At 35.7% G+C, this 22,412-nt stretch overlaps 8 protein-coding genes across 12 annotated transcripts; 4 read left to right on the forward strand and 4 right to left on the reverse strand.

Moving 5' to 3' along the window:
* Positions 1-1,953: 1,953 nt before the first annotated feature.
* LOC116848296 (histone H4) lies at positions 1,954-2,549 on the forward strand. Its single transcript, XM_032824213.1, has one exon. The coding sequence runs from the start codon at positions 2,184-2,186 to the stop codon at positions 2,493-2,495; it is 312 nt and encodes a 103-aa protein (XP_032680104.1). The 5' UTR covers positions 1,954-2,183; the 3' UTR covers positions 2,496-2,549.
* A 1,264-nt stretch (positions 2,550-3,813) lies between these two features.
* On the reverse strand, positions 3,814-5,582 carry LOC116848227 (short/branched chain specific acyl-CoA dehydrogenase, mitochondrial-like). Its single transcript, XM_032824110.1, has one exon. It carries the CDS (start codon positions 5,419-5,421, stop codon positions 4,162-4,164), a length of 1,260 nt encoding a protein of 419 aa, XP_032680001.1. The 5' UTR covers positions 5,422-5,582; the 3' UTR covers positions 3,814-4,161.
* Positions 5,583-6,042: 460 nt separating this feature from the next.
* On the reverse strand, positions 6,043-7,055 carry LOC116848287 (histone H4). Its single transcript, XM_032824201.1, has one exon. The coding sequence runs from the start codon at positions 6,633-6,635 to the stop codon at positions 6,324-6,326; it is 312 nt and encodes a 103-aa protein (XP_032680092.1). The 5' UTR covers positions 6,636-7,055; the 3' UTR covers positions 6,043-6,323.
* A 78-nt stretch (positions 7,056-7,133) lies between these two features.
* On the forward strand, positions 7,134-7,735 carry LOC116848262 (histone H3). Its single transcript, XM_032824167.1, has one exon. The coding sequence runs from the start codon at positions 7,289-7,291 to the stop codon at positions 7,697-7,699; it is 411 nt and encodes a 136-aa protein (XP_032680058.1). The 5' UTR covers positions 7,134-7,288; the 3' UTR covers positions 7,700-7,735.
* A 1,427-nt stretch (positions 7,736-9,162) lies between these two features.
* On the forward strand, positions 9,163-12,951 carry LOC116848220 (integral membrane protein GPR180). The gene is made up of 5 exons (XM_032824098.1): positions 9,163-9,542; positions 9,726-10,233; positions 10,457-10,594; positions 10,888-11,143; positions 11,221-12,951. The coding sequence occupies exons 1-5, from the start codon at positions 9,163-9,165 to the stop codon at positions 11,409-11,411; spliced, it is 1,473 nt and encodes a 490-aa protein (XP_032679989.1). The 3' UTR covers positions 11,412-12,951.
* A 229-nt stretch (positions 12,952-13,180) lies between these two features.
* Positions 13,181-13,827, reverse strand: LOC116848255 (peptidyl-tRNA hydrolase 2, mitochondrial-like). The gene has a single exon (XM_032824158.1). It carries the CDS (start codon positions 13,795-13,797, stop codon positions 13,384-13,386), a length of 414 nt encoding a protein of 137 aa, XP_032680049.1. The 5' UTR covers positions 13,798-13,827; the 3' UTR covers positions 13,181-13,383.
* Positions 13,768-14,399, reverse strand: LOC116848301 (cytochrome c oxidase assembly factor 4 homolog, mitochondrial). The gene is made up of 2 exons (XM_032824227.1): positions 14,248-14,399; positions 13,768-13,919 (listed from the first exon to the last, which is right to left on the reverse strand). The coding sequence occupies exons 1-2, from the start codon at positions 14,347-14,349 to the stop codon at positions 13,812-13,814; spliced, it is 210 nt and encodes a 69-aa protein (XP_032680118.1). The 5' UTR covers positions 14,350-14,399; the 3' UTR covers positions 13,768-13,811.
* Positions 14,400-14,851: 452 nt separating this feature from the next.
* On the forward strand, positions 14,852-20,540 carry LOC116848998 (ras-related protein Ral-a). Of its 5 annotated transcripts, none has more exons than XM_032825713.1 (6): positions 14,852-15,014; positions 16,504-16,623; positions 16,809-17,017; positions 17,132-17,306; positions 17,890-18,006; positions 18,702-20,540. In XM_032825713.1, the coding sequence occupies exons 2-5, from the start codon at positions 16,519-16,521 to the stop codon at positions 18,004-18,006; spliced, it is 606 nt and encodes a 201-aa protein (XP_032681604.1). In that variant the 5' UTR covers positions 14,852-15,014; positions 16,504-16,518; the 3' UTR covers positions 18,702-20,540. The 5 variants fall into 5 exon arrangements, with proteins under 5 accessions (XP_032681604.1, XP_032681623.1, XP_032681615.1 ...); XM_032825724.1 differs by lacking the exon at positions 14,852-15,014 and adding an exon at positions 15,032-15,398; XM_032825718.1 differs by lacking the exon at positions 14,852-15,014 and adding an exon at positions 15,417-15,601.
* The last annotated feature ends 1,872 nt before the right edge of the window (positions 20,541-22,412 follow it).

Genomic DNA, 22,412 nt, shown 5'->3' on the forward strand with positions numbered 1-22,412 from the left:
TTTTTTTTTTTTTCAATTTAAATTATAGTATCCACAACATTATATATCTTTATGTGTGTGTGTGTGTATATATATATATTCAGATTCAGCGTACTTTTAGTTCGCTGTAAAACATGGCAACCGCTGAGTAAACATGTTGCGTCGCTGAATGCGTTAAGTACCGTTGAGCAGAAAATCATAAAATGGTTGTGCAACCGTTGTGTTCTGCTGAACGCAGCCGCTGTAAAAAGAAAACAATTGCGCGATACAGTCAAGCTCTCACAAAGTAGTTTCTAATTAGTAATTAACTAGTAGTAGTATTTTATTACCATTCAGCTAGTAAAGAGGCTTTATTCTCGAAAAATATCGCATACGATATTTCTATAAAAAGCTACAGTTCATTACATATATTATAGCTTTTTATCGAAATATTGTATACGATATTTTTCAATAATATGGCCCCAGGTTTGTAATAAGAACGTCTAGAGTTAGTATTCATTATTAGATTTTATATTTAACTCGGGAGTGGGAGCGTTAACGGGACTAACGTTAGTGAGTGCGTATCGGTTATTTCGACCGAAATATATTTAAGCACATATATGTGTAATAATTAAGTAATAATTAATAAATTACCAATCCTATTATTAAAAGAAACATAATAATTGAAAGAAATAATTTTATTATATCACTATTTCTTCTTTTTCCCACCTTTTCTTTACCATTTCTATATCTAATATGTTTAGAAAACATATTAAACTTATTATACATATGTGAATATTAAAAAAATCATAATATTTTTATTTTAATTGCATTGGTAAAAAATAACATTATTTTAGTTTAATAAAATAAAATAAGAATTTCTTGCTTCTCTCGTTTTACTTTTATTAATTTAAATATTGATTTAATAAACTTAAAAATTTATTTGATATAAATTTAGAAATAGAGAATAAATCTTCTTGATTCAATAACAATAATAAAACTATCACATTATGTATTGTTTCAATAATTCAAGTATTAGTTTTAATAATATCGCTATTGAATCAAGAATATATATTCCAACTATGCGTGCTGTTGAAATGTTATTGATTCAACAAAAAAAAAAGAGAACCTCCGTCCAACTATAATGTCGGAAAGACAATAGACATTCGGCGGCACATCGAGCGATGCTGACGCGGCAAAGATAAAAGTCTAACGTTAGTGGGCGCGCTATAGTCTTTTAGACCGATTGCTAAAAAAATATCAATTTTCACATAGAAATAAACGCGTCTACGTCGTCTACTTCTATACGACATGCTATACGAGAAAATATCAAAGAAAATTTACGTAAAAGCGAAAATACGATAATGTCAATAAATTAGATGATATAAGTAGAAAACGAAAAAGTACGAGGAAATGACCGATATGCGCCCACTCCCGGGTTAAGACCATCTTAAGTTCATCTTCAGATGCTATGCGGGTCATTTCTTTATATATAATTTTCTTCATTATATCAGTTTTCATTCTTTACATATAGTTAAATTTTCAAAGAGTGTACAATTTATCTAAAGATAAATATAAAGCAGTTTTAAATGTAAGACTCGACTATAAGTACCGACCTAAAAATTAATCTACGAATGTAAACATTTCCAAATATTGGTCTAAAAATTAATCTATGAATATAAACATTTCCAAAGTAACGAAGGCTTACGAAAGATTCGTAACTTCATTCTTAATCGTCCAATATGTTCAAAGTACATAAAGACCGTATCAATGATTGCTGATTAGATTACGATTGACAACTACAAAATTGCACTATCTAGTTGACAATCACACATTTTAATCGGTGGCTATTTTACTATCATTAGTAAAAAAGTAATAGCCGCAGAAGCGTTGGTGATTGGCTGCTGAAGAAGTGGTAGGGATATTTCTGTGACTTTAGCAGAAGATATCTCATAAAAATCTCCAAGTAACAAATATTGTTTAATTTCTCTTAATATACACATACATTATTTATTAAATTAGAAACCAAAAATTAGAGTGCACCGTAGAAATTCATTTAAAATCGCCAAACAGAAAGACGAAGCGTGTAAGATTGACAGTCGTCTGTGATTGGCTGGCGGAGCGGTAGTGGGGATACGCCTAGTGTACTGCTATATAATCGTGCCACGGCCGAGACGCTGCACATTTTCTACCGCATCCTTGACAAGCACGTATCGTTATTCGAGATGACTGGCCGTGGTAAGGGAGGAAAGGGATTGGGAAAGGGAGGTGCGAAGCGTCATAGGAAAGTCTTGCGTGATAACATCCAGGGTATTACGAAGCCAGCTATTCGTCGTTTGGCGCGACGTGGTGGTGTCAAACGTATATCCGGTTTAATTTACGAAGAAACTCGAGGTGTGCTGAAAGTGTTCCTTGAGAACGTAATTCGTGACGCTGTCACCTATACCGAGCACGCTAAGAGAAAGACTGTCACTGCCATGGACGTCGTTTACGCGCTGAAACGTCAAGGAAGAACTCTGTACGGCTTTGGTGGTTAAGCCAGAGCAAACAGCAAGACTGCATCCACAATACTCAAACAACGGCCCTTTTCAGGGCCACCATTTTTATCATACGTTGAAATTACCTTTTAAAGCAATTTAAAAAATATATAATTAAAAACTTATAGTTCAAATGAAATCTTAATTCTTAAACTTTGTTTTTCTGCATGACTTAATATTTAATTACACTACAAATTTTGTATTATGACGATCACTTTTAACCAGTAGTGCAGCTTTAACTATTCAGGCAGAGTCCTCTTCAGCTGTTAAATGAGCAAGTCCGTCTAGTTGCAGATGTGGCAACGTTGCGTCTGCTACGTGCATCTGTATTTACATGTGCGTGCGCGGCTTCAGTCCACGATAAAAACCTATCGTTGCTTGTATCGCGACCATGAACGTAGTATACATGAACCCCGCATATGGTCAGAAAAGTACAGCCCCTTTATGTTCCCTATTTCTTTCTGCACAAAGTGTGCAATAAAATTTAAATAAGACTACTTTTATTTGCCAGTCTAGTCGGAATGCTGTTGTGCTCTGTAATATTATGGAAACAAAAAATGGATGCATGCGCAACAAAAAAGTGACAAAATAGAAAGAAAACTATAGCCTTTCCTCTTCTAACTCTCTTTCTAAATGTTGGCTTCACTCTATTAGGTGACAAAACAGGGCATTCGGAGTCCATGTATACTATGTTCATGATCATGACCTACGATTAACATTAAATATGCCCGGATTATTCATTCTCATCAGTGTAAGTTGGAATACAACGCATCGTCTAAGTTAGTCAAACGTAAAAAAACTATTTGAAGCACTAATTTGACGATACAAATAAATGCAAAAGTTCGATAATATTTCGAAGATTTTCTTTAACTTCTTCACATTTGTAAAGAATTTTTTAAACTCAATTTAAATTGCAAGCCAATCGTGAAAAATTAGTGTAGTTACGAGAAAATAATGTTTAATGAAGTAATGTGCGAGCCAAAAATTTTTTGTTTAACGAAAATACAATAATTTTTTTTATTCGCATCAGTCATTTATAAGTAAAAAACCGAAACATTGGTAATCATAATATGCACATATCGTACGTTATTTTATATCTATAATGATATACAGTGCAGTCGATATGGACTACTCAATTGCCTTTCCAATTATTTGCGATAACAAATTATGTAAAGATCCGACAGATAGGCAAGCAATTACGAATTCCACTTATCGCGCTAACCAATATATATATATATATATATATTATAATGATCCACTTATATTCTTTGTCCTAATTTCAGAAGTTGAAAATCTTTGATAAAGTAAAAATAAAAAATTAATTTTGTAAAGAAAAGGAAAAATCGAGTTATTTATTTCCTTAAAATTACACAGGTCGCTAAAGGTCTGTCTACAATAAAAGTAAAGTATGACTGTGAGAAGTAAGAAATTGATCAATCAATATTCTCATATTTGACTGATCAATTTCTTACTCTTACTATATGAAATCATTCTATATGAAATATATATTACGTTACATAACAGCAGAACATATATTGTAAAGAGATGCAGAAAAACATATAACAAATATACATATATAAATAATAACAAATATAATATATTCGAATAATTTCACAAAACCACATGTAAATCCACATGATCTTTGCGATCACATTTCTCACTTTTCTTATGAATATTGCTTACGAATGCACTTTGCGATAGTTGACAATTGTATATTGCTCGTGCCCTCGTAAATAGTCCCGACTTTCGAGTCTCTGAAATACTTCTCATGCGGAAAGTCCGTCGTGAAACCAACTCCTCCCATCAAGTCTATGCATTTGGAGGTAACACGCTGCGCGGTCTCAGACGCGACTAACTTCGCCATGGACGCTTCCTTCATAACGTCCTTCTTGGCTTCCAGCAGCCTTGCCGCGTTGTAGACCATCAGTCGGGCGCACTCCACGTCCGTCACCATCTGCGCGATTTGATGCTGTACCGCTTGGAACAAGAAGATTTCCTGCCCAAACTGTTTCCTCTCCAGCATGTACGGTATAGTAGCGTCCAGGCAACCCTGAGCGATACCGATCATCTGTGCCGCTACGCCGATTCTACCTTCGTTCAGGAAACCAGCCGCATACTTGTACCCGCAGCCAAATTCGCCCAGCAGATTACTCTCGGGTATCCTGACGTTGTCGAAATGGAGCATGCAAGTACCCGACGCCTTCATACCCATCTTGTTTTCAGGTTTGGCGATCGTCATACCTGGTGTACCTCGCTCCACTAGGAAAGTCGTGATGCCGCGATAGCCGGCACTGGGGTTCGCGTTGGCAAACAGTAGGAACAGTCCTGCGACATCAGAACTCGAGATCCACATTTTCGTACCATTGATCACATACTCGCTGCCGTCTTTCTGCGCCTGAGTCTTCATGGCGAAGGCGTCAGATCCAGACTGCGATTCCGACAGACAGAAGCTACCGATGGTGTTTTGCGCCAAGGCAGGCAGGTACTTCCGTTTCTGTTCCTCGGAGCCTATCTTTAAGATCAGCGAGTTGATCAAGGTATTCTGGATGTCGACGGGGATTGCCAGAGCCGAGTCCACTTTGGAGATCTCCTCAATCGTCAAGATCGTGCTCATGAAGTTGCTCCCCGTGCCGCCATATTCGACCGGGATCTCGATGCCCATCAGGCCGTTCTCGAAAAACTTTCGCAGCAAGCCATCGTCTATTTTCCCATCTTTCTCCATTTTCCGCACCAGCGGTGCGATCTCCTCCTTGGCCAGCTTGGCGACCGTCTCCTTCGTCATCAATTCATCGTCTGTCAATTGTGTCAAAGGTCCTATGGAATGGTATAGTCGAGTCACGCTGGGACGAACTTTGAACGTCATGGTTAACTCTCGCGTCACGTAGCGGAGAACCGGTCGAAATGTGAATGTATACATAATTGACATTTATATTCCTCAAAAGTGATAGCTATTCGTATATAATGGAAATTCACAATGTGTCACGATCAGTTTTAGATTGCAGTTTATTGAATATCGTAAAATTATTGTTCACACGAAGCAACCGGACCGGTCAACGGTTATCCGTCGGCAATGTTACTGAAAGCGTAGATTCCTCTTAACCTTTAAATAGGTATCACACGGACCATGGAGAGAACAAATATAGCCAAGAAACGGTTACTATGTGCATGAATCAATCTACACATAAAGAGAAAAATGTGATTTTGATAATTATATCAGAACAGCGTTCGCGTTTGAAACGCTTTCGTGCTAAAAATATTCTATCTTTAACATATAATGAACAATAAAAATAGAATATTACTACTAACGCGAAAACGTCCAAAGTGAACGCAACTTAGGTATTGCGAATTTTTTACTTGTTGCACATATATACGAATTAAATTTATTCAGAAAACTTTTTGTTATTTTATGGATTAATTTATCTGGGTTAATTAAAGTTATATTACAGTAAGATATAGATTGCTTCAAATGTCTTCTTTTACTTAAAAAATATACGTGTAAATATTGACAAGGTAATTTATGCGATTTTGCAACAGAGCGATTTCAACGTTTTAGTTAAATGGGGCCCTGAAAAGGGCCGTTGATTCTCGCCTTTAAGATGATGAAAGGAAAGGAAGATGTTCGTACTGACTGATGAAGGATGATATGGTGATCTTCAGAAAGATCGATGATAGAACGAAAGGTGTTTATATTGGATGATGAAGAATATAGTAGTCTTTAAAAAGACCGATGGAGTGAAAGGAAAGGTGTTCATAATGAGAGATTAATGAAATGAAGTGTTCGTTCTGGAGAAAACGTGAAGGCGACTCCATTTTGTAAGATCAGTTTTCTTAACCGCCAAAACCGTACAAGGTTCTTCCTTGACGTTTCAGAGCATAGACAACGTCCATAGCTGTGACGGTCTTCCTCTTGGCGTGTTCAGTATAGGTGACAGCATCACGAATGACGTTCTCAAGGAATACTTTCAGCACACCTCGAGTTTCTTCGTAAATCAATCCGGAGATTCGCTTTACACCACCTCGCCTCGCCAAACGACGAATAGCTGGTTTAGTGATTCCCTGGATATTATCACGCAAAACCTTCCTGTGGCGCTTCGCACCTCCTTTTCCCAACCCTTTTCCTCCTTTACCACGACCAGTCATGTTGTATAACGATACGTACTCTAAAGAAGCTTTGAAGCGAATATACCGACTCACTCAACGGCGACTTCTTATAGCCTCCATAGAATGCATCCCCATCACAGCGCTAACAGCCAATCAGCAACGTTGCAGTTGAATAGAGCATCCAAGCAACGCAGCTATTAGTATGAGTATTAAATTAAGTATTAAACAACTCGTTCTTTTTAATTAACAAAAAAAGGAGTCCTTGTTAGCAACTTATTTATGTTTATATTTTCATCATTCTACTGTACAATATACACTCGTTTGTAGAACGGCTGTAATACTTTCTTTTGACATATTTCGAGACGAATTCGACTTTTACTAACAAAAAAAACATGTCGAAATAAGATAAAAACATTCTTCTGCTGAGCATTTGATGCGTCCCAAAATGAGTCAAAACTGTTTCATTGTTATAAGCGAGTGCACGTCGTATGCGCGCTGGCATCGCGTCTCAGCCAATCTCTACTCTCACTAGTGCTATCCCCACCACCGCTCGGTTAGCCAATGAGCAAACAGCTTTTGGATCGCTGGGCCACAGTGGGGCCTATATAAAGGCGCATTTTAGTTGAACCATGCACTCGCTTACAACACGTCGTATTGTACGCACCATTAACTGACCACTCTGACTACTGAAGATGGCTAGAACCAAGCAAACAGCTCGTAAGTCAACTGGAGGAAAGGCTCCCCGCAAACAATTGGCGACAAAGGCTGCTCGTAAGAGTGCGCCTGCAACCGGTGGTGTAAAGAAGCCACATCGTTACCGTCCTGGAACAGTTGCTCTTCGTGAAATTCGCCGTTACCAGAAGAGCACAGAGCTGTTGATTCGCAAATTGCCGTTCCAGCGATTAGTTCGTGAAATTGCTCAAGACTTCAAGACTGACCTTCGCTTCCAGAGCTCCGCTGTGATGGCTCTGCAAGAAGCGAGCGAAGCCTATCTCGTTGGATTATTTGAAGACACCAACCTTTGTGCAATTCACGCCAAGAGGGTTACCATCATGCCTAAAGATATCCAGTTGGCACGCCGAATCCGCGGAGAACGTGCCTAAATTCTTCAATTAATAATTTTAAACGGCCCTTTTCAGGGCCAAAATCTTATACGAGGAACATTTATCATAGCATCTTTCTACGTTCCAAAGAAAACCCTAACTTATAAGAAATCAATCATATCATAACAAATAGTCCCAAATTCCAAATCATTTAAATTTCCTCAAGATTCTTATATATATAAATCAATACCGCATTCAATTTAAATAAACCGGCCTTTTCTAGTAGTTTTTTCACGTAAGTTGATAAATTTTTAAAGGTTAGGTGTATACCGCGCTTTTGAGAGATATTAGATTTTCTTATCCGTTTGCCATCGATATATAATTTTCTTAGCATGTTTATTTCATTTATTCGTATCTTGCAAATAAGGAAAATAACAAGAAAAACATGCTTGCACAAGTGCGCCAAAACCAATAGCACAGTCACGCTATCACATAACCTCAAACAAACCCCACTACCTTCCTCGAAAACGTGTACACACACCCAAGTTCCTGTAATCTTATTCCTGAGCACAAGGGCAAACCTTAGTCATCCGTTATCGTTATCTTTTACAGACTTCAGCTGACTACAGTTCAACGCGTTCGATATATTCCATTATTTACTACGCGCAATTAGCCGGTGCGCTCGGTCACGCGGTCAATTGACGTTATCGGCTTTGCGTCATCATCGCGCTATAACGTCGCATTTTTGGCAACGAGCTGACGAAAGACGCCCGTCGGTCGAAAGAGCACATAGCGAGTCTGCTGCGAGCAGTCTACTCCGTGCACGGCGTCACTCGTTCATTCGCGCGTCCCTGACTCAAAGTCCCGTGCTCTCACCAGTTTTTTTCCGATCACAAGTGTATCTGTCTCACGAAAGCCGATACGAAAGGTATCGCGACGAGAAGACAGACAGACGGCTGAGCGAATACGATCGGACAGCGTGAGAGCGTCTCTTTCCGAAAGCAGACAATCGCTCCGTCCGTCTCGTCCGTTGGACGGGTGGGGAAAATCGATAGGAAAAGGCGAGTTCAAAGCGCCGAGGAGAGAAGAGAGACAGAGTATACACTTAACGGACAGAGGCCGGTCGGTCATTAAACGCTCCCGGGGCGCGCTCTCGGAAGGCCAGTGGCAATTAATATTCGCATGTCCGGTTGCGAATCACCGGCGGCAGTGGCGACGACTATGCGCCAGACAACGAGCGGTATGATGGTCGAGAGGGTGCCATCGCGTCTCCATGAGGAAGAGGCGATGAGAGCCATCACGATCGCCGCCACTTTTATCACCGTAAGTTGCTGCGTGTGAGAGAGCGCCGTCACGTCGCACCGTCGCGAAAGCGAGACAGAGTGAGAAAGAATACGAGAAAGTGATAGTCCGCGAGCAGCGGATAGCAGCTGGTGTGCGCGAGAAAATGCCGAGAGTGTCCGTCGCCTCCTGACGGGAGCGTGAGGTCGAGGAGGACTGCGATCGCGCGCCGACGAGGAACGATGCTCGGCCGTCGGCGGCTGGTGCGCGTTCTGTGCGTGTTGCTGTGGCTGTCACTGCGACCGGACTGCGCGCACGCCACACACATCACCGGCACCTTCAACACGAGGGAGTTCTTCCGTTTCCTCATCAAGTTCGGCTTCCAGAAGACCGACCGCCACCGGCAGAAGGACTCGTACGGCTACATATTCGGCAACGTGACCGCGCGCTCCGACTTCGACGCGCCGATTACCCTGGCGATTCTGGACCGTGGCCACTTCCTGGAGTACTATGGCAATCGCACGCTCGCCAACAAGAGCACCGCGTGCGCCTACATGTTCGGCACGCTGAAACAGAGTTCCTACGATCCGCACTGCAACGAGGAGGGTCAGGACTTCTTGAGGTAGAGTAGCTCGCGAAATGTTTCTTCTTTCTCGCGTGTGTGTGTGTGTATATGTGTGTGTGTGTATATATGTGTGTGTGTGTGTGTAATAGAGATGACACACATCTGTGGTATCCCGACCGTATAGCACCTATTTGGTTGTATTTCAATCGCGTGATATCGTGCTTTCCTTTGTGCTTGAAGGCGAGTGCCGTGTCCCCGTGACAGATTGTGCCCGGACGAGGACTCAGTGTGGAATATCGTCAAAGGCCATCAGTTCACGTACGTCATACAGGATTTTTGGCAGCCGCGATTCTGGTACATGAGCCTGGTCGCGTGCTACAGAAACGAAACCACTTGCCAATGGGAGCATTACGACAAGCACGACGAGCTGGAGTACGATATCTGGCTAGTAAACGGCAATCCAAACACCAGTGGCCTAAACAGTCTGACTTATCAATTCTCGTACGACAGACAGAACACTATCGAGCTGTACTTATTGTTTTTCATGTGTTACATCATACTGGTGCCGCTGCAGCTGTACGCAGTGAGATTGCAGAAGCATCCAGTAACGAGATTGTTCACTGCTAGTTTATTATTAGAATTCGTAGCGGTATGCTTGATCCTGATACACGTGTTGAAATTTGCACTAGATGGAGTGGGCTATGAGCAATTAGAAGTTGCAGGTGATATTTTTGATATTCTATCACGGGTGAGTAGAACTTGACAGTCTTGTAGAACTGTGAACTCTGTCTATTGAAAGAATATATTAATGTAGTTATTCTCTACAACGTGATCCCACAACATTGATGTATCTTGCGAGGCAGTTGCTTTGAACCATTGAAAACATTGAGACAATTTTTGTTTTACATTTTAACGACTCCCAGATAACTCGCACTTCGATTCTTTGATATTAAGCCATTTCATGTTTTTAGACGTCATTTATGTTATTATTGCTCCTGCTTGCCAAAGGATGGGCAGTTACAAGAATGGAGTTGACATGGAAACCGCTGGTATTTGCCATATGGTTTTGTTACGGAGTCGTCCACATCTTACTTTATGTTTGGAATATGGTGAGTTCTCAGCGAACAAGATGACGTTTTAACGACGTCTCTAACATCAGTAATAAATCACTTGATATTATATTTTCTGTCAAGGTAAAGATATCAATGCCTGAACATTGGCATCTAACTCCAGGCATTCTTGTTTTTGTCCTTAGATACAAATCTTTAAACTTTCAACATATTAAGAGTTTAAATATTTGTACTTAAAACTCCTGGCTCCTAATCGTAGTCATCTTGATTTATGACATCAGAAGTGAGAAAGTGCATATTAAAAACTCATTAATGCGCGATTTGCTTTCCAGACGGAGGTCGACATCATCGAGGACATAGACGAATATCAAACTTGGCCAGGATGGTTCATATTGTTATTCCGAAGTGCAATAATGGTATGGTTTCTGTGCGAACTACGGAACACTATGACATACGAGCATAATACTCAAAAGCTGCACTTTCTCCTACATTTTGGCGCGTCGTCGTTAGTTTGGTTCATATATCTGCCCATTATAGCACTCATAGCTCTTCAAGTGAGCGCATTATGGAGGTTTAAGCTGTTGTTAGGTGAGTAAGATCCCGTATAGAGAGCGAAAACAGCTCATTCTTAAATATGTCTGATTCACTTATCCGTCGATTTGTAGGTATAACGTACTCGGTAGATTGTTTCGCTTATTGCGTAATGGCACATCTATTATGGCCCACCAGAAGCGAACAGTACTTTTTACTTGCGCAAGGCGCGGATAACGGTGACGAACTTGACGAATTTAACGAAGCGCCACATGTATTAAATAATTACGTAGAGCCGCCAGAACTCGTTAAGATAATCACTTAATATTCGTCCGCATCGAAGATGCATAACGCTGAGATTGATGAACGACGTTTTTCATTGCGAACAATGTGATGTACATTTGCCAAATGATCAGTCTAAATAGTATGAGTAAAATACTCCAACGCGTATGTGCTACATGAACTGAAACACTGTGCGCCGCTCTATAATTAGAGACGCGTGCATACATCAAACGTTTGAATTCAACCGTATGTGATATAGAGTTGACAAACTGACATGACAAGAGGTGGCCACGTGAGTATGATATGAGTATTCGTCGCGGGCAAACGTAATTTTCGATTTGACGCGCGAGATTCGACGACGTTAATTTTATCCTTAGCGATTTTAAGTGTACGGAGCAAAAATGTGATTGGTATACACTCCTTAGTAAAGAATGATGCATATCTCTCTTTTTCGATATTGATATGTATTTTTACACATTTGACGATACGAACGCGAGTGATCGATTCTCTATAATTACTTCCGTAATCACTCTAGAATGTATTAGTTGTAGACGACGATATTGTAACGCAAGCTCTGAAATTTGGTTTACGGCACTTCGTCTTTCAAACTGCAGCTCTGCATACTCGTATCATATTCATAAGTCGTGAATTTTTAACTTTCGCCCGGGAGTGTTCCAGCTATTCTGCGAGTCTTTCTGTTGTACAAGAAATCCCAAGGCACATCCTGTGTGTATATCTAAGGATCATCGGAACTTCTCGTGAATAAGACACACGTTTTTTGATGCCGTCATTGATTCGCCATTGCATCTTGTAATTATTCCATATTTACTTCATACAAAGAATATTCTGCGATGTGCGCTTGAATGAGAATGATGAAAAATAAAATACTTGTATAATTTTCGTAACAATTTGATCCCAATTAAACTCTAATAAAATTGTATGGTTTAAGAACCATATGGTAGCTGTATGCATAAAAAATTATAATTATTATATTATAATAATTATATGTATGTATAAGATTATAATTACTATTATGATGTTATACATACATTTTATATTTATTTATAATATTATAATTATTATAAAATTATAATCTAACCGACTAGCAGGATTAGGGAGCGCGCGTTTTCCTGTTACACTATTATTGCTCAATCTTGTAATAACTTAGATAGTACAGTGGTATACACACTCTCTTGGGAATATTTTAATGCTGAGCACATATGTATATAATGTGAGATTGGTGAAATCTTTATAATATATTTATATTTCTAATATCTACACTCTTCTTCGAATGAGAAAGCAATTTTCGTATAGTCTATTTTTTCTTAACAAATTGTTTGGCAAAATTGTATTTAGAATTTTTAGTATATTTTTTGAAAGACACCTACTTAGGCATGTTATATAAATTGTGCTTACGATATATGACGGTAGTGCAGCGTGTATATATATTATTTACTTCCGGCAACTATGCGTGTCTTTAAAGTGTTCTTGAGATGCCATTCACAGATGAGTGGAAAAACAATATCGTTATAGCAGTGGAGACATTATTTTAGTATAATAAAACTTGTTATTATGCCACACTAGATCAACTAGACAGAAAAATATCTTATTTAATCTTTCCATCGGGATACACAAACAGTATCAGGAACATAAAATTTGATTATCTTTATAATAATGATTATGTATCTAATTTTAAAAAATTTTCATACGTCCGTAATTAATACTCTTAGTAAAGAAAATATACAATTTATATTACAGATCAAAATTGATTTTTATTTCTATGTGTATTACATAACACTTTAATATTAATTATATTTAGCACAAAATATATATTGCAGTCATTGTAATAATTACAAAATTTTAATCTTGCATGAAGAGAAAAAGCTTCTTTGAAACTTATTTTGTTAGAAAATCACCAAAATTCCAAATATTAAAATAATTATGTAACCTTTCATCCTAATAACTTGATATTCAAACAGAGTTGAGTCTATAAAATATTCCAATTAAAATCAGCACTATAATAATCTTAATTTTGATGTAAGGCTATCGATAATTTCATTAGATCCTGGTCCTATACCAACAACTGTAACTGTACCAGGCCTCAATTGAGTCTTACCAGCATCTTTTATTACAGCGGTAATTAGACCAGCATGTTGAGCTTTATCTGCTAGATTTAACAATTTCTCTTCGTTTTGTATTTGAAGAACAATTTTAGGTTGTCCAATTTGTAACCAGGAGTGAAACATTTGTTGCTTCTTTTGGCTATGTAAGGTCTGACGGCAGCACTCTAGTGCAGCATGGGCACACTGAGCACCAACTTTGCCTTTTCCCATAGCTAGATCTGATCGGACTATTATTACCATTTTACATTTTTCCCCATTCCAAACAGGAGACAACAGAGATCTGACATATCTCCCTAACAACCACATCTTCTAGATAACTATTATTTCTGTGCTAATTCTTGTTGTTTTGTGTGCTCAGCCATACATTGCCTAAACTTCTTTACTTGGTCTTGACATTTTCTCCAATCTTGGTGTTCAGCTATACATTCCTGAAAATGAATTGTAGAGTCCTCCGTGTTATTTAATGTAAATTTCATATTTTTAATTTATCAGATTAAAAAAGAGAACGTATTGAAAGGAAGTACAAGATATATGTGAATAATAAAAAAAAAAGTAAAAAGAAAATGCTTATACTTGATTTCAACAGATCTTTTTTTCTGGTGTTACTTAATCTTTGAAACACTATTAAATTGTAAGAGTGGACTGATTTTAATTCTAATTGAACTCATTTTACATAGAAATAAATTAAAAACTGTATAAATTTAGTTAAATTCGACTTTAAGTTAATCAATACTGATATAATTTAGATAAACACACTTGGACTTGATAATGCAATTCGATGCAACCGGTCTTCTTTAGCATCTGCTCGACGGGATCTTCAATCTCATTTTCGAGATTTTTATTTGATGATGCGATCATACCACAATGTCAACGTTTAGACGGGAGAAACGCGGAAAGAATGTACGTTATCTACGTACAATCGCAACGCTTCACTTACAAAAATTAATTATCTCTTTCTCTCTACTTTTCATGAGAGGTTATGTCACTCTCTTTCACCTGCCGATTCGTGACTCACGTGTTGTTTTCTCGGTACCGGCCACGAGTAGTTAGTCGCACTTGACACGCCACTCAAGTCGACCAATGAGAAGTTCGCATTGCATTCTGGTGACGAAAAATATCATCGCGTCCGGAGAGCTAATGCGCTTTGATTGGATAACGAGCATTGGACATCGGACGGGAGTGTCTCGATTGACCACGGTACGATTGGATACAACCAACCGATGCAAAGAATTATCTAGTGAATTACCAGGTCGAACCAATCATTACAATCTGTGTCCAATCGGGTTCCACCCACATCGGACATGGCGTGAATGTCCTTCATCGCCACTGGGTGGCGTTGCTGGTGGCGCAATTTGTGACAGAGAAATGGTGCGATGATTCAACGACCGAGACGACACCGCGTTTCACTATCGGTACTAGCGGTTGCGTGAAAGTAGTGTAAACCAACGCGTGTGTGACGGGCTACGGAGAAGATCACGGAAGAGAGTTCCCGAGGCGCTTCGACATTCGCACGATTTCCCGAGGTATTTATCGCCGGTGGTCGCGGCTCTCGTTATCGCGTACCCGAGACGCCACCGTGCGTTCAATATTTTCTTTTATATCCGGCGGGCGGAACAATCATCCATCCGGCTTTCGCGGAATCTCCGCTCCGTCGTTCGGAAATACGGCACCGCCTTTTTCGTTACTCATGTTACACCCCGTCAACGGCTTCTAATTCGCCCTGTGCGATCGGCACCGCTCGATAATCTCGATGATCTCATTCGGCGATCGTACGTACTACACGATCGTGGTAGGGTGTTGCAATTATTTATAACAATCGTTATATCGGATTTCCCGTAAGCGAGATGCGGAAATAGAAAGGTGCGCGAGTTATAAGGCGCTGCTTACAGTTACGGACGATCTACGAGGTGTGTTTTATGTTCTCTTGGTGGTTCATTCTATTATTTTGCTTTTCCTTCGACGTTTCTCTCCTATTATGTGTTTGATCTGTGGGACAAGAGCTAAAGTGGATTCTAATCGACAGTGATCTATATCGCAAGATGTGCATAATTCAGTTCGACTGGGTAAACGTGTTGTTTTTCTTCATGTTTCCTATTACACGGAAATAACGGTAACGCTTCTGTTTACAATTTAATATTATAACTAGAATTAATTGTTGATCATAATATTGTAAAATTAGTCGAAAAGGTCTTGTTATCAGATTTTCACTTTTAATTAATTTAAACTTTTGTCATAATTTGAATGTTATGATTTTCGAATGATATTTATAGTTGTTTATTGCATATGCAAGATATAGTATGAAATTCAGAATAATGGAGTAAAGACTATGAGGTGTATATGATAATCCAATTCTCACAAATATACAATAATGGACTAAGCGTTTGAAGTTTCCACTGTTAAAGATATACTGATATTCTGAGCTATTCAATTTAAATACAGAAGATATATATTCTCTATGTAGTGTATAAAGTACACAATAAATGAGAATACACATGTAACTATATAGCTTGAACATAGTCTCAGAAAGAGAGAAAGAGAGATTTCTCATACTGACAGAATAATTCCTACATCCTGCCATTGTAAACTTTGCTCTACTTTAATTAAGGTGATCGTCATAAAGAAAGTCATGTTTTGAAAAAAATCAGAAAGATTTTATATATGTATATATGTGTATAATTTCATACCTTCATTATTAATTTTATTATCATCAAATATACATAATTTACATATATATAGTATTATAATATATTACAATATATATATTGTATAATATAAATTATATCATAATGTATATATATATATATATATATATATATATATATATATATATATATATATATTTATTTATTTATTTATTTATATTTATATATATATATATATATTGTAATATTTTATATATAATTCTGCATTTATATATTTAGACACAGAATATGAACACAAAACTTTGTTACTATCCTGTACTGTTATGATATGAAGCACACTTAATCACTACTTACTTTATCTTAATTGAAGGTGATTAAGGCAAAAATGTCGAAGAAACCAGGAGCCACTCAAGCAATGCATAAGGTCATAATGGTTGGCAGTGGTGGTGTTGGAAAGTCAGCTCTCACACTGCAGTTTATGTATGATGAGGTAAGTTCATTTTTATATAAAATCCAGCAGCTGGTTGTTATTGGAGTTTTAACAAATATGTGTATTAAATATTTCAAGTATATGTGTATTAAATATTTTTCAAGTTTGTATTTAATCATATTTTAAGAAGATATATATTATATAAATAAATTTTGTTTTAACTTTAATTCTAATGTTAAAATCAGTTTGTTGAAGATTACGAACCTACAAAAGCAGATTCCTACAGAAAAAAAGTTGTATTAGATGGAGAAGAAGTACAAATAGATATCCTAGATACTGCAGGACAAGAAGATTACGCAGCAATTCGAGACAATTACTTTCGCAGTGGGGAAGGATTTCTTTGTGTATTTTCGATAACAGAAGATGATAGCTTCCAGGCTACACAAGAATTCAGGTGAGTAAGATTTAATGCAACTAATTGTTAATTTACATACACTATGCAATTCAACACTTTTTATTATCAAACTGCTCTTCACATAATAATCTAAAAAATAAATCTTTTTCACAGAGAACAAATTCTCAGGGTAAAAAATGATGAAAACATTCCATTCTTATTAGTGGGTAATAAGAGTGATTTACAAGAGAAAAGGAAGGTTAGTCTAGCGGAAGCTCAAACAAGGTCTCAGCAATGGGGTGTTCCTTATGTAGAAACAAGCGCTAAAACAAAAGAAAATGTAGACAAGGTAAAGTGCTGCTTAAAACAATTCTTATTTAATATTGTTAACAGAACCAACATATCTCTCATCACAAATATATATTTCTTAGTTGAATACTATATTTCCAAATGATAAAAAACTATTGTTATTAAAAATACAATATGAGGAACTTTTAAAGGATTAAATATTTTTTAGCTAGACTTTACAATATTGTGTAATGTGATATTAAATATACAATTATAGATTCACTTTATTAGTCAGATATTTACAAGCGTACACACTCTGTATAGTTAAACTATTGAAAATGGCAGATGCGCTCACATATTTATATTTTCGTTGCTTTTCACTTTTATGTTGTTCTCGATGTAATGTATACAGCATATGAGTCGATTGCATGAGATACGCATTTAAATGAGCTTAATTCTGTGTATATTTACGTGTTATTAAATATATCACACTGTGTTCTATTTGTTGTGCTATTGCTTATGCGCACAATCTCACCGTTCTCTTCTTCCACTTAAGAATGAAAGGAAATAATCGTTCATTTTTTTTATAATGCACATTTTATATGCCTTAAAGCTTTGAGATAGCATCCGTTGCACATTTGCAGGTATTTTTCGACTTGATGCGTGAAATAAGGTCACGCAAGATTGAGGATAAGTCGGCGAGCAATGGTCGAGGTAAAGACCGTGCCAAGAGGAAGAAAAAGAAGTGCATTATTCTATAGGTTTGCCGTTTTTTCTTGCACCATATTTTTTACTTTATGCTTTGTTATCAGACTATGGCATTTATTGTTTCGGCAACTTTGTTTACGTATCTATGGAAAACACACGTGGAATGTTGACAGTTTATTCGATCTGAATAAACAATTTCTGGTTATCAATGACTGTTACAGATATGCAATGAAAATATGCAATTAAGGGTTATATAAAATAGTAAGAGTTATATAAAATAAATTAAAGAAAATAGAATTGTTTTTTTCTTTTTGATACATATTTTATTGCATATCTCGTTCTTCGTATTGCTTCAGGCTCGCTGATATTTGAGACACTCAAACATCAGTTTAATAATTTGTTCACATTTGCATAAGTGTGAAGCGATGTATACGTGTCATCTGTAAAGCTTATTGCAGTTTACGCAAGCACGCTTGCTTTTCCGTTTCTTTCTTTTCAACGACACTGTTACAAAGTTTCCTTCGTATACGTTACATACGTCAGTTACACGTTTTTATGAGATAAAGAAGTACTTGTATCAATGTTTAAGTACAATTAAAAATATTTCCTATACGCAGTCGGCAATTGTGTTTCAATGTGGACGCGAACAGAACATAATATACATCTTGGTTCTTATTCGTAAATGTCTATATATAAGAAAGTTCCTACGTAAAGAAGCAGGAGGTGAATAAACATGATACGCTTGCAGGTGTTCTTTGATTTAATGCGGGCGATAGCTGCTCGCAAAGCACAGGAAAACCAGGGAGATGGGAGTGAACGTAAGAAGAAAACAAACTGCTGCGTCTTGCTATAACAAACATAAAACAATATATAGCTCGTGTTACGGAAGAAGGTTCGACTCCTATAATCGAAAGCTAAGCGCGTAAGGAAAGAGAATTGTATTTATACGAAAAATGAAAGTTTTCCGTGACACTTTACAGTGGGTTGACACTTTTAATTTGTTCTGCCTTCTGTATTACGTACAGAAAGAATATACTCGAACATAAGATACATGCAATTTATGCTAATATATTTATATATACATATATGTATATAATATATTCACTAATTTCATATATTTAAAATATTCGGAAAACATCTGTTTTTTCTATATGATATTGTTAAAACATTTCGATAATAATATATTATTATTATCTTGACATTATATTACTATATAATACATTCCTGTTATTTGTAACTTGAGTTAAAAAAGAAAAAGAATTTAACATCCATAATGCCAAATTAAATGCGAGATTGCTTGCATACTTGTCCTCAGAGTGCTGAAATATGGATAATATTAATATATTTGAAGTAATTTAAAATATTACGAAATTTGCGAATATTGTTTCGTTTTTCTAATACATTATTTACATAATGATGTAATTACATTCGTTGAAATAAAATAATTGTATTCTCAGTTGACCTCTTTGCGCTACTTATTTGCAACCTTCGATGATTTCAGCACTCTTTCTTCTACTCTCTATTAAGAATTATAAAAAAAATTAAGGAAGATATATATAGATATAATAAAATGTTCTTAATCTTCTGTTTCATTCTGTTAATATCACGTGAGTTATGTTGAAATAAAGTAGTAACACACTGTAAAGTCACTGAAAACTATTATCATTTTTATTAATTAATATTTGTTTATATGTGGCGTTTCATATATAGTTTTAATATATAACTAAGTTTTATTTGATATAGTTATTTTCGTTACACAGCCTTTTACAGTATATTGATAGTTTGACATCTCAAACGTGTGAGTGAATTTTGTAGTAACTCCAGTTGTAACACATTGATAGTTATTGATATAATCTTTTATATTATGTTGTTAGATTTTATTACGCGAAAAGATGTTCGCGTTTTGCACACACGAATACACACACATATATGTACACATATATAAAGTTTCCATTTTTAAATGTAAATGCAGAAGAAAGAAGGATTTAACAAAAAAAAAACTTGACCTTTTACGACCTGGAAAGCCTTCTTTGCAACAACGTCTAGCACTCGTCGTTACTCGCACATCAGAAATATTTAATCATGATGTAACAATAAAAGTCTAACATTTTTGTCTAACATAGTAGACTGTAATTAGAGACTGATTGCATAATTAAGTCGCGCTCATCCAAAAAAAAAGTTTCTACCTCTATGAGGTGCATTTATGCATTTATATAAAGTAACCAAATTGTAATACATTAATAGAGCTTTTGGATAATGAACGAAGTACAGGTGTTATAGAAATGGCTAAGCTCACAAAATGCATATGTTTATAATAGCTTTCTTATAGGAGAGGCGATATCTGCGTATTTAATTTTGATACTTTTGTACTGTTGACATTGATTGTGCCTTTTCAATGTTCACTGTTGATGTAACGAGGTCTCAATCAAACAATTAAGATTCTTTAGTGGAGTTTTACGACAGCATTTAGATTCAGGCGTATTACATATACCACATATACTATTATCCACACCACTATATAGATTTTTGCAATTCTATATGTTTGATCTGCTATTTTGTCATAAATTAAAAGCCTTTTTATGTAATATCTTTGTACTTGATTAATTATTTAACCATTATTTATCCATTTATGTATATCCAATCCGACGATTTATTAATTTTAGATGTGAAATATATCCATCAACTCGTTATAGTTTTTATAGAGATTAAATTTACATAAAATTTACATTAAAAAAAAATCGTTTGACATTCAATAAAATATAACAATATTTCTTAAATAATTTATTTTTTCTAGGCAAAAAGTCTGAACGAATCATTTATTTTTTATATTGATAAAAAATTAATTTTGATAAAAGATCAATAAAAATTAATAAGTTTTTCATTTATAATAATGCCATTTATCAATTCTATTCAACTTTTCCAAGGATTCGTATTAGTAAGAGACAACGAAAAGTAAGATAAACTTTTATCGGTTTTAACATCGAGGCATATCTTATCAAAGCTGGTTATCTTTCCGTCACATCAAAATTATTAAAACATTCTAAATCGGACTCAAAGATGATATTACGTTTATATATTAATACAATATATACTGATTGATGATAAATTTGTACAAAAAAAGCCGATCATTGATTATTATATAATACATTATATTTGCATTAGTATAAAAATGATGAGTCACATGTATATGATGATTCATTATCCAAGTAATTTTTATCAACAATCAAAATCGATCACGATTTACGAACGATATCAAAATGATACTTAAGCATGATGCAAATGTATAAGCATAATTTCACAATATTTTATACAAGATAGAAAATTACTGTAAAATGAATGCTTGTGATAATCTATAAAGATTTTTTTCTAGATTTATTATTTGTACAGCAAATATGCAAAAGAGCAACAGAACAGAGGAAATAAATCTAATAAAATAGAAATATATGCAGTGATATAAAATTTTATAAAAACTTCACTTTTTTTCATAGGACACTTGATCTTACAACTTTATTTCTCTTTCAAAACAGTACTCTATAAAACTTTAAAAAAATAATACACATATATTTCTTATCTGTATTTGAACTTTCATGCGCATAGAAGTAAAGAAATAGGTAATTCTGAATGTCCCTATTGAAAATTCATATTTTTATAATGCATCTCTAATGGTCTTCGCCTGATTAATATTGTTAAGAATAATACAAATGTACAATAAATATATAATCTTCCGGTTTCTTATATACATGTAGTACCCCAATACCTATATAATATTCCGTCACAAACGGAAATATTATATTTTTACCAAGTTTTTCTGCAAATTCAACACTCTATACAGGAAAGGCGCAAATAGTATTCATACACATATATACAATCTATTTTTACATTATTTCTTTTTTATGTAATAATAATTATTTTATATATATATATATGAAGTAGAATCATGGCCTTCTTCTTCATGTGTTTTACACAAATGGTAAAATAAATTATAAATTACTGTACATTTTATATATAGCTATATCTCTTTCGCTAAATAGCCCGAAATGTTGAAGCTGCAAAGTAATTCGCGTGTAATTTACAACTGCTATTCTGAATTACAAACGATGTGTGTCAAATGTATCGCAAATGTACAAGAATGGCGTTCAGACAGATGGAATGATTATCTCCTGGATTCATTGCAGTTAATCTGTGTATCGCAACCGAAATCGAATACTCCTCTTTTAGCATTTTGTTTATTTATTGTCGATGTTAACAACGTTCCATGTATTTTAAAAAAGAACGCGTAAGATCGACAATGAACTTCGGAGAATGAACATTTAATAACATATTTAATACAAATATATTACTGATAAAAAGATACAGTAGAATAAATGATGCTGTTAAATGCACCACAGTCTTTGAATGGAAATTTTGGGTGTATGTGTCTATATATATATATATATATATATATATATATATATATATA

This window comes from Odontomachus brunneus, unplaced genomic scaffold (genome assembly GCF_010583005.1).
Source record: "Odontomachus brunneus isolate Ranch 3 - 2012 unplaced genomic scaffold, Obru_v1 Obru_scaffold_005, whole genome shotgun sequence".
NCBI lineage: Eukaryota > Metazoa > Arthropoda > Insecta > Hymenoptera > Formicidae > Odontomachus > Odontomachus brunneus.

Excerpts from the sequence above, each read along its gene's own strand:
- LOC116848296 (XM_032824213.1), top strand. The coding sequence starts at position 2,184 with ATGACTGGCCGTGGTAAGGGAGGAAAGGGATTGGGAAAGGGAGGTGCG.
- LOC116848227 (XM_032824110.1), bottom strand. The coding sequence starts at position 5,421 with ATGTCAATTATGTATACATTCACATTTCGACCGGTTCTCCGCTACGTG.
- LOC116848287 (XM_032824201.1), bottom strand. The coding sequence starts at position 6,635 with ATGACTGGTCGTGGTAAAGGAGGAAAAGGGTTGGGAAAAGGAGGTGCG.
- LOC116848262 (XM_032824167.1), top strand. The coding sequence starts at position 7,289 with ATGGCTAGAACCAAGCAAACAGCTCGTAAGTCAACTGGAGGAAAGGCT.
- LOC116848220 (XM_032824098.1), top strand. The coding sequence starts at position 9,163 with ATGCTCGGCCGTCGGCGGCTGGTGCGCGTTCTGTGCGTGTTGCTGTGG. Across the intron at positions 10,234-10,456 it reads TTTTTGATATTCTATCACGG|ACGTCATTTATGTTATTATT; the intron begins GTGAGTAGAACT and ends TCATGTTTTTAG. Across the intron at positions 10,595-10,887 it reads TACTTTATGTTTGGAATATG|ACGGAGGTCGACATCATCGA; the intron begins GTGAGTTCTCAG and ends TTTGCTTTCCAG.
- LOC116848255 (XM_032824158.1), bottom strand. The coding sequence starts at position 13,797 with ATGTGGTTGTTAGGGAGATATGTCAGATCTCTGTTGTCTCCTGTTTGG.
- LOC116848301 (XM_032824227.1), bottom strand. The coding sequence starts at position 14,349 with ATGATCGCATCATCAAATAAAAATCTCGAAAATGAGATTGAAGATCCC. Across the intron at positions 13,920-14,247 it reads AATTGCATTATCAAGTCCAA|GAATGTATAGCTGAACACCA; the intron begins GTGTGTTTATCT and ends ATTCATTTTCAG.
- LOC116848998 (XM_032825713.1), top strand. The coding sequence starts at position 16,519 with ATGTCGAAGAAACCAGGAGCCACTCAAGCAATGCATAAGGTCATAATG. Across the intron at positions 17,018-17,131 it reads CAGGCTACACAAGAATTCAG|AGAACAAATTCTCAGGGTAA; the intron begins GTGAGTAAGATT and ends TCTTTTTCACAG. Across the intron at positions 17,307-17,889 it reads CAAAAGAAAATGTAGACAAG|GTATTTTTCGACTTGATGCG; the intron begins GTAAAGTGCTGC and ends GCACATTTGCAG.